This window comes from Telmatherina bonti (assembly GCF_933228915.1).
Source record: "Telmatherina bonti genome assembly, chromosome: 6".
In the NCBI taxonomy this organism is placed as follows: domain Eukaryota; kingdom Metazoa; phylum Chordata; class Actinopteri; order Atheriniformes; family Telmatherinidae; genus Telmatherina; species Telmatherina bonti.
Genome location: NC_136624.1, coordinates 18,050,983 through 18,061,554, shown reverse-complemented (window position 1 = coordinate 18,061,554; position 10,572 = coordinate 18,050,983). Strand labels below are relative to the sequence as shown.

General features: G+C 36.8%; 2 protein-coding genes across 2 annotated transcripts; both read right to left on the bottom strand.

The window, feature by feature from the left end:
• Window positions 1-1,914: 1,914 nt before the first annotated feature.
• On the bottom strand, window positions 1,915-5,507 carry LOC306757344 (complement C1q subcomponent subunit A-like). The gene is made up of 7 exons (XM_079242369.1): window positions 5,490-5,507; window positions 4,733-4,909; window positions 4,241-4,417; window positions 3,076-3,155; window positions 2,671-2,787; window positions 2,427-2,513; window positions 1,915-2,325 (listed from the first exon to the last, which is right to left on the bottom strand). Exons 2-7 carry the CDS (start codon window positions 4,893-4,895, stop codon window positions 2,173-2,175), a joined length of 777 nt encoding a protein of 258 aa, XP_079098495.1. The 5' UTR covers window positions 4,896-4,909; window positions 5,490-5,507; the 3' UTR covers window positions 1,915-2,172.
• Window positions 5,508-7,221: 1,714 nt separating this feature from the next.
• Window positions 7,222-8,616, bottom strand: LOC306757030 (E3 ubiquitin-protein ligase TRIM39-like; the record flags this gene model as incomplete). Its single annotated transcript, XM_079241994.1, has 1 exon — window positions 7,222-8,616. One exon carries the CDS (start codon window positions 8,614-8,616, stop codon window positions 7,222-7,224), a length of 1,395 nt encoding a protein of 464 aa, XP_079098120.1.
• Window positions 8,617-10,572: the final 1,956 nt, after the last annotated feature.

Sequence of the window (10,572 nt, the reverse complement as noted above, 5' to 3'; positions counted from 1 at the left end):
GTGTAAAAACCAAACTTGTTTCACTTCCTTCTCGTCACATGAAACATTTGTTTGACCACTGGGATGGAAGGATGGACACGTTCAGTAAACTGGTCCATGCACAAACATTTTCAGTGTTATGTTCATGAATCTGTTGCAAAGGGAAAGATATATTACTGCTGGCAGTGACAGTAAAGATTATAAGTATTTATTTATTTTTTTTATTTATTCAGTTTTGTTTTGTTTTTAGACCAAACTTTTCTGCAAAAAGTTCAAATCACTTAGCAAATGTTTTTCTATAAAAAAAAACAAAAAACCCCAAACAAATTCATATTAATTAACAACAATTAATTTATTTTTCAAAAATTGCAGTTAGATATTTATTTGGTGGGAAGATGTTTTTTTTGTGTGTTCAGGTTATTTGTGCATTTGTAGAACCGAAGACCAACACCAACAGCATAACTGGTGGACTACTTTTATATTGAACCATATATTTTAACTCTGAGAAAAATACTTAAATAATTAAAAAAATATTTTAATAAATATACCAAGTTGTGTCAACTTGTGCGGAGCCCAGTAAGTGCCCAAGGATTAAAAAATTGTGAATAAATACATTTAAAAAAGCCAGTGTGCATGGTTTTATAAACTGTGCTGCCTGCTTTACAATCTGTGTGTGTATTCAATACATAAAATGCGATTTCACGCTGTGTAAAAATTTTCATTCCAGATTTGAAGAGTCTTAGCGTTGAACAAAAGAAAAAAAAAAAAAATTGTGACCACATGCGGAAGTGAACCAGAAAACTAAGTTGTGTCCACGGATTATTAAATCTTTACTAAAACTTGTTAATGCCCTGCGATGGACTGGGGAACTGTCCAGGATGTACCCTGCCTTTCGCACAAATACTGCTGGGATAGGCTCCAGCTTCCCTGCGACCCTGAATTAGACTAAACGGTTAGGAAAATGAATGAATGAATAAAACTTGTTAATGTTAAGTTGAATAATAGTATTGTGACTTAGGTTGCTGAATAGTTTAACGACAAAACAAACTTAGAATTGGGACACCAGGTTTATCATTCAACAGCAGCTCCACAGTAATATTTTTTTCCCCAAAAAACTATGAATCCAACAAGAAAATCTGCACTATGGTAACCTTTTGGGGACATATGTTCAATTAAAAACCCAAAACATTTTATACTGTGATAGTCAGTCACCCTGATGGTCTGTAATTTTGATGATGGTCTGTTTTTTTTTTTTTTTTTTTTTTGTTTTTTTACCATAGAAGAGAGCCTCAGTTTGGATCCTGAAGGTGAAGAGCATAAAACAAAAACAATGTGCAGACCTGGGGCAAGCTGTTGATGCATTATTTAACTGTGGCTTCAGGATAGCATAAGAACTTGTGGTTGTGCATCGGTAGCGTGTGGCAACAAGTTGTTTTTTTTTTTCTATTAACGTCACAAGATAAGATATGTGCCAAACTATGCAAAGACAAGTTGTAACAGTGAATTAAAATAAGAAGAACGAATGTTGTCTTTGACCATACATAGCTTCATTATAATGACAATAAAACAGCGTACGTTAAGTGAACAGGAGGATGTTGGGGCTGTTGGTGGTCTTGGGCCTGTGGGCAAAGCAGGATAATTATTGGGGATTTTTTTCATCTGAAATATACTGAAAAGAAAGTAAAACATGACGAAAATAATGATCATAATAATAAAAATATTCAGATTATCAAGGGCAGCTATATACATGAGATGTCTCCCTTGACAGAGCAAATCTGTCTGGCAAAAATATGGCACGCAGATTGCTGTTCTGTATGCTGAGATGCTGGACAGGACAGGTAAAAAAAAAAAAAAAAAAAAAAAAACCCATGACGAAAATAAAGTCAAACATATTCAATCCATCATGAATTTAATGTCACCCAAACTAAAAGATCAAATTTTATTCCAGAGTCAACAATAATAATAATCTTTATTCCAGACACATCAGTCCATATCAGCAAATAATAATAAAAGAAAAGTTCAGCGACTGTTTACAAGAGACAGAATGAAGTAAACAAATTGGAAAGAGAAAAGTCCAAAATGTTAAGCAAATATTTTGGTTAGTCTGAAACGGTCACTTGTTGGAAAAATAACAATATGAACCCAAATAGCTCCAAACAAAAATTTGTAAGTGCAGTGAAATGAGTATAAACTTTACAATGGATTTGAAAAGACCAGGAAGCCGTTGAAGATGATCTGTTTGTCTTTGCTGTCTTGTTTGTCAGTATCCTTCTGATTATCCCTAAAGGACTCGAGCCACACCTTCTCTCCGTTTCTCAGCTCCAAGACCACGCCGCCTGATAACACCTGAGACAAAACACAGTCAATCTCTCTGCACTCACCTTTGTCCAAGATGTAGTTTTCATTCACCTTAAGCAACTTTACAAGCCACTCTGATGGAAATTCACCTGATCATAAGTGTTTCTCTGGTTGGAATCACAGAATCCCAGCGGTAGATCCAGAGCATCACTTTTTATAGCCAAACACATGCTGACCTACGAACACACACACACAAAAAAAAAAAAACACATCTCAAAGTGAAGGTAAATAAACTTAGATGCTCTGTGGCTTTTTTTTTTTCCACAACTGATGCACATTTGTTTCTGTCCAGAAAGAAGTTCAACAAATACTGATGTTTAAAATGTGTGTTACCTTGGCAACAGAATGGAAGGTGAAATAGTAAACTCCAGGTATCCTGCAGTAGAATTCCCCTGTTGCTTGGTTGAAGTCGCCCAGCTGGTTGACCACGATCGTCTGGTACTTTACAGTCTAATGCAAACATACACACACACACAAAAGAACATAAATTAATTAAGCGATAAACGTAAAAACGTAAAAATGAATGAGTTTCAGATGTAGAGAAATCTATAAAAACCATGATGTTTATGTAGAGACACACCTTAGTACAGAAATTTAATAACTGCGCTGATATTACGGTAGAATGTAAGAGCTGAAACAACCAAACTACTGCAAAATCATCCTTTTATTTTATTCATATAGTGTACACTAAATGAGAAGCAGCTGAGACAAAGCTGTGTGATATGTGTCAGACTGAACCTGGTCGTAGGGAGGATAGCTCTTTAAAGTCCTGATCACAGAAAATGCAGAATAGATTTCGTGATTAGTGGAGCCTTGTCCTGAAAGCAGAGAAGATACAGAACCCACAGAAGAGTACACGGTGTGTTAAAAGTTAGTCCTAAACCTGTCCTAAACAGACATATAGATGACCTAATGGTCCAAATAATTATCACTCCGCCATCATGCTTGACAAGTAGTGTGAAGTGTTCTTGATATGGTCTGTTGGGTTTTCTCTGAAGATGCTCCTGGACATTATGGACAAATATCTCTACTTAGGCTTTGTTTACCACAATGATGTTATTCCAGATATATTCTACTCATGTAGTTGTCCTGACTATGATGATAGTTATTATTTTGTAGTGAGTAAATGCTGCTAATTTTAAGTTTAATTAAAGTAAGTTCACTCTGTTATGGGCATCACCATAGCAACGCATTAATCAACTGGTGAGTACCTGCTGGCTTTTGAAGGGGGAGTGAGAGAAATGTGCTTCTCTTCACAATGGTTGTTTAACATAAAAAGTAAATCAAGGACAACATGAAATAGCTCCTATGCTCAAGAATATTTAGCAAGTTTTGTGACAAAAACAAAACAGGACAAACAACACAACTCAAAACAACAACAAAAAAACAACCCTCTCCACAACACAGTGATGAAACAACAAAGTGTGTTCAGCGAGAGGCTTCTTCAGGTCCGATGCAAGACTGAAAGAAACAGAAGATCATTCCTGCCAGCAGCCATCAGCCTCCGGAACAAGACCTCCTCAAATTAATTATTATATACTACCATATTGAATTTCCCTTTGGGGATTAACAAAGTATTTTTCATTTCATTTCAAACAAAAAAACAGAAAAAAACAAAATACAAAACAACAAAAACAAACATTTGTTATAAAACGTTTACTTTGTGGGATCATGGTATAAGCATTAAAATGGTGTAATGCACGTGTCCTTTAATTCTTACATAACTCCCATTTCACCATGTTTAATTTGTGCAGTTTTACTTCCCTACCTGGTTTTGTGTTTTGCAAAATATGTACGTATGCTGTTAATAAACTTTTCTGCAGTTTATGAGCTCCATGGTATCTAGAAGTCCTCTCACTAGGATGATGTTCAGTAGACTGTAGGGCAACATTTGTGTCTTTACCATGGCCAATGCTCTTTCCGTCTGGGCCGCGGATACCAGGCGCACCAGGTTTCCCAGATGGTCCCACATCTCCACGGTAACCTTTCGGACCCATAACCCCTTGAGGACCCAGACTTCCTCTCTCCCCTTTCAGTTTCAGCAGGACACTCGGGTTCACTGGTCCATCAGGCATCACGGCTGAAGACACACATCCGTGATAAAACCAATTATGACTAATTCTGAAACAAAAATATGCTGATTGCTCCCAAATAACATTTGTTTCCAGGCATCCAATGGTTTCAGAGCAACAGCGTTATTGATTTGAAGCCATGTCTCTGTCAATTACTTTCCTTTTGCTTGGTTTATTTATCCACCAACCTCAAATGGACACATATATTCCTCAGCTGATTACAGCTCCTCTAATTCTCTAGCAGGTCTCTCATATGTTTATCTGCTATTTGCTGTTGAACAGGAAGACCAGCTATACTGGTTTTGTATGAAGGCAGATGTTACCTGGCTCTCCTTTCTCTCCCTTCACTCCAGGCCATCCATCTCTTCCAGGAGCTCCTGGCTGACCTGCTTGACCGTCCACTCCTTTGCAGCTCACATCACATTGGACAGTTGACAGCAGCAAGACAACACCCACCAGAACCACTTGATCATGACAACCCCCCATGGTCCAAAACCTCACTATTAATGATAGTAACAAGAAGATGATGATGATAATGATGATGATGACAAATGCTGAACACTGAATACAATAATGATATTGAAATAAGAAATCATGTTGGATATTTAAACCAATTTTATGTTTATCATTTTGATCATTTAAGCACAAACTCTCAGTTTCAAAGTTAAAAAAAAAACTTGCACCTTCATGTAAATTAAAAAGTATTATCTTATATAAACCAACAGGCTTCATGTAGTCACAATATTTTCAACTTGGCCTTTACCTGCGGTAAAAGACACTTTTCATTTTACTTCATGACTTTGCAAGTTTTTCTAAAATGTGAATTATTGACTGCTTGAATGAAAGAAAATAATTGTGAAAATAAATTAATTCGAATATGTTTATTAGTGATTTTACTCTTATATCTCAGAATTGTTTACACCAGGTTATTTTTTAAACATTTAATTTCTAAACAGTTTTTAGAGGTGCTATAGATAAATGACCCAAAAATGTGAAAAATTCCAGCTACACAACAAAAGAAAAAAAAAACAAACATTTTCCATCATTAATAGTTTAAAATCATGAGATTATCTCACCCACCTCTGTAGCCTTTTGAGGTTGGACTTGTTATGAAAGTTCAAGATTTCTCTCCTGCTAGGATGATTGAGTCTTGCTGATTCAAACACAGAGGCGTTACCCCCCCCCCCCCCCCCACACACACACACACACACAAACACAGTACAGAATTAGAAAGGAACTGAAACCCTGATCTGATGAGAAGACTAATCATCCAGATCAGAGAAAAGAACTGAAGGCAGTTTCACAAAGATGTTTTAGTCAATAAATGTCATTTTTTAACCTAATGTAAAATAAAAAAAACTGCTTCACCAGAAACATTGTTACCCAGTTAACCCAGTTAAGTAGAACCACGAGTTGCAATTTTATACTGATAATCCCTGCTGAATGTTGTCTGGTAAATTTTGGTTTATTTTACAACAACAAAAACAACAATAATAATAATAATAATAATAATAATAATAAAACAATTATATAAAGTCTCACTTTTTACTCTAACTCTGAGTGTGAAAGATGACCCTGGAAATCTTTAACTGGTCCATTACAGGCGTTATGGTTAGGCATGTTATAGTGTTTCATTTTTTGAACCACAATTTTGTGTAACCATTTAAGAGTTAGAAATAAAGTCTGCGTTTGCAAATTAAAAAATGCTTGCTTGTAACCATCAAAGCTACATTTTGTTGTTTTTTTGTGTGCCTGCTTGTTTCTGTCATTTAGCAAAGTAATTTCTACAGCAGTAGATTTAAAACTGATATTATTTTTGAACACATGACCACATAAAGTATACAGCAAAACATGGACTTTATAGATTTTTGAAAGGAGACACAAACACAGAAATGTGTAACTTGTAATGCAGTTATTTATTCTAATAAGAGAAAAATTTAAAAATGAATATAAAAGAAATCATTAATGAAAAAGAAAAAAATTTGTAAAAAAGAAAAAACAAAACTTTCCTTTTAGAATATTTGATGTTCTGCTACAGGAGAACGAGGACATCACATTTAAATACCTGTAGTAGTGTATTTAATAACATGAAAAGTCTACAATACTTACACGAATATAAACACACGGTTATATTAATCTCCACAAACAGCATTAAATAAAATATCTTTGGTGTCATCTTGTGGTCGTTGATGAAATTTCACTACAGACAAAACAGCAAATCTGTTGATTCAAGACAAAATAATAAAAAATAAAAAAAACATGGAGTATACACAACACATGTTGTGACCTTTTCAGTTTAAAAGCAGATAATGTGAGCAGTCCTCAGGGTCAGACATGAGACGGTTGTATAAATGAGGAAAACCAATAAATAGTGGAAATTGCATGGAATATGCAGCATGACCATAGTACATAAGGACAATGCCTGTCATGAAACAATTGGGGTAAAATATCTATAATGCTTGCAGATGCTAATTGCTATCATATTATATATTATATTAAGTTTACAGTTGGAAGTAAAACAGAAAAAAAAGAAAAATAGTTCATTTATGTTCTCATCAAAGATAGTTTCAGTTTGTTGTGAAAATGCTATTCGGCCATTAGTTGCTGAAGGTAGAAATTTTAATAAATAAAACTTTCTGGAAACTTTCAGAACCCTGGTTCCCAAAGCTTTTGAGTCAGGACCTTTGAGAGATAACACATGTTGGACAGTCTGAAAAATGCCGCTCTAGTCATAATTCTATCCATGCTGAGTGATAAGTCGGTATGTGGAGAGAAAAAAGCAGGAATCTTAACCTTTAACTAGGATGCTGTTTTAGTCAAGCTGCTTAATTGTTACACAGACTTTGTTTTGTCGTATCTTTAGTTGCTTTTTATTCTTAATGCCAAAGTATGGGAACATTTTCCCACTAAAATTGTATGTGAATGTGTGTATGTGTTCTTGCATGTCAGGATCAGAGAACATCACTTTTCCTCTGTCACAGTCCAGCTCAACTCTGACCCTCCGGGGCATCTTCACTTGGAGATCAATTTGTGAATCTGAAGAGGAGGAAGCTGCATATGTACTATCAGAAAACCCAATTCGCCACAATCCAGACTTTATGTCTCCTTTCCTTTGAACAGACTCTGCTGCCACACCCACGACCCAGTCTGTGTTGTCTCCAATCTCCACATCCCAGCTGTGAGTCCCAGAGTTAAATCCCTCAGAGCCCAGAACACCCTGATAAAAATCCAACCTTTCTCGGTTGTCTGGAAGCTTCTGTGTCTCTTCATGTTCCACTCTTGTGAGATCATCAGACAGGATCAGTCCCGGATGAGCAGTGTTTGGATCCACGACGGGAGAATAGTAGACCATGTCCTTCATTTTGTTCCAGATGTTAAAAGTCAGGTTTCCGAGATGTTTGGCCACATCCATCAGAGCTCCTGAGACCAGTTGTGGGTTATCCTGCAGGGAGTGCTGTTGAACTCTTTCTAGTGTCGTCTTGTAGTTGTGCAGAAAGGAAATGGCTGTCATTCTAAGCTCCTTCTCTGTAGCCTTGATTGTGTCTGAGAGGACTGCCATCTCTCTGCTCAGAGCTTCCATCTTTTCGCTCATTACTCTGCTTTTCTGCTTTTCCTCCTCTCTAAGAGCTGTGATTTTGGTCTTCTCTTCCTCTTGTAGAAACTGGTGGAGTTCCTTAAACTGATCTTTGATCTGCTTCTCTGCATGTCTAGTCTGAACCTTAATGTGTTTTGCTGTTTGAGCACAGTTTTCTTTAACTTTTTCCAATAGTTTCATCTGCTTTTGTAGGGGTCTCAGGTAATTCTGGAGCTCCTCTTTGTGATCCTGCATAGCTTCATCGATGGGTCTGAATCTGTGGTTCTTGTGTGCTTTTGAATCTCGACAGACGACGCACACAGGCTGCTGATGATCCAGGCAGAACAGCTTGAGTTTCTCTTTATGCAGACTGCAGACAGTCTCACATCCTGCAGAGGTGCTCTGAGCTTTCCATCGTAGGTGAGCCTCACACAGGTTCTTCAGTGCTAAATTTACAGGTGGCTCACTCAGTGGTCTTGCTTTACAAACTGGACACTCGTTTATTTGTTTTTCCCTCCACCAGGCGTGCACACAGCCTTTACAAAAGCTGTGGCTGCACGACAGGACCACTGGATCTTTGAAGATGTCGTGGCAGATGGGGCAGGTCCAGTCCTTCTCTGAGTACGAAGCCATTTTGTCTTTGAGGAAAGCTAAACACGCATCAAGCAGAGAGCGCTCTCAGGAAGCTTTAGTGTAGAACAAGTTGATCAGGCCTACTTTACCTCTTTTGTTTCAGATGTGAAGTTCAAGCCCATAACCAGTCTCTCAAGGTGCATCTGTTCCAGAGAGCAGCGAGTAATTCTCTGTTTCTTGTTTCGGATTATGTAAAGAGGTGGAGCTTTTTCAGGTCACTGATGTGTTTCAGTTTCATTTTTGCATTTTTCCAAGGCTTGCAGGAAACAATGCGAAATGCAAAGTCTGTCCCAGAGCTTGGAGGCTGATTCTTTGTGTTGGCATATCTTTCATGGGAGGTGCACAAAGAAAACAAAACGAGTTTTGTCATGAAGGTTTCTGCGTTACAGTGCAAATGGAAAAACACCTTGTCATTTTTTTCTAACGTTAGATAAACTCAGAAGAAGAATAATGACTGAATACGTGCAAAAGTGACCGAGGTACGCTCATGTCTAAGTCATTACAGTTATTGTATTTTTTCTGAACATAAACATTGCCATGACAAAGTTAAATAAAGTTTTTGTCGCTACAGGCATCATTGTAATGGAAAACTGATCATTTTGCTCAAAAATCTAAATAAAATAGAGAGAAAAATAGTTATAAATACATTGTTGATGCAATAAGAGTGGAACTATCCTCTCACCCGATGACGCGACCCTTGTCTTGTTTTTTTGTTTGTTTGTATTCAAGATAACTCAAAAGGGGATGGATTTTCATAAACCTTTTAGGAATGGCTGGAAATGTGAAAAGGAAGAACTGATTTCATTTTGATGGTGATCCGGATCACTGTTTGGATCCAGGAACTTTTTAAAGGCCTTGGCGTAGGTTTGTGGTCTCAATGTGCTTCTTCTAGTAGGACAAAGCGGTTAAAAAAAAATGAATGGATAGATGGATGGAGTTAACCATAACAAGAGATCTTTAAAGATTCATCTCTGGAAAATGTATAAAGAGCAGAGGCAGAAATGTTACAGAATGTCAATCTAAAGTCAGGGAAAAGCTTTTTTTTACTTGTAAGACAAAGCCAGGCACAATTAGACCTACTGATGTGGATCTGACTAGTTTGCTCGTAGGTTTTCATATTTTTCAAGGTTTTTTTAAAAAAAAATTTTATGACATACCAGTTGAGTATTTTGTGATGACCACGAGGAAGGCCACACGCTGAAATGAGCTGGTCAATAAACTTGTTCCTGAGTGTTGCTGAAGTTCGAACTTTTCCCTCTACATGCACCTGTGTGGAAGGTCAGATCAGTCAAGGCATGTTTTTATTTACATTTGCAACACCCAGTGCTTTGCATTGAAAAGCAGCTCCTCAGCATGTCTCAACAGTACCTGCCCTGCTGCAAGCACACCCTGAGACCGGTTATATATTAACCACAAATAAGAGCCAAACATACTGAATATCACATCTTTTCCATAACTTAATCAGACACATGAATTTAAATAAAGAAAAGTAATCATTTGTTTTACAAGGGGTTTGTTTACAGGGATCACATGGATTTTTGGATGATGTCCATTCAACTGCTTTACAAAATAAAAAAATAAAAAAATTAAAAAAAAAAAAAATCACAATTTGACTTCTGTTGCAGTTCCTCTGACTTTTAATGATTTTATAACTAAAAAATATTTTTATCAACCAGGATTCATATTTGCGGTAGCAGATGATGGATCGGCTTTGCAGGAGCCTTGTTGCATGTTTGTACCTTCATTTAAAAATGATTTACACTGTCATTTAGATTTTGATCTTTTTATATTGATCTTATATTTGATCTGATTTTGCTATTGAGTTTATATGTGTTTCCTAAAGTTCATCATTCTTTATTCCATGTTGCAGACGTCCTGCAGGTTTCAGACCCCCCCCCTTAAATTAATCTCCTCATCAGCAAGTTGTCACATTCTGCCCAAGACTCAGTGATCTGC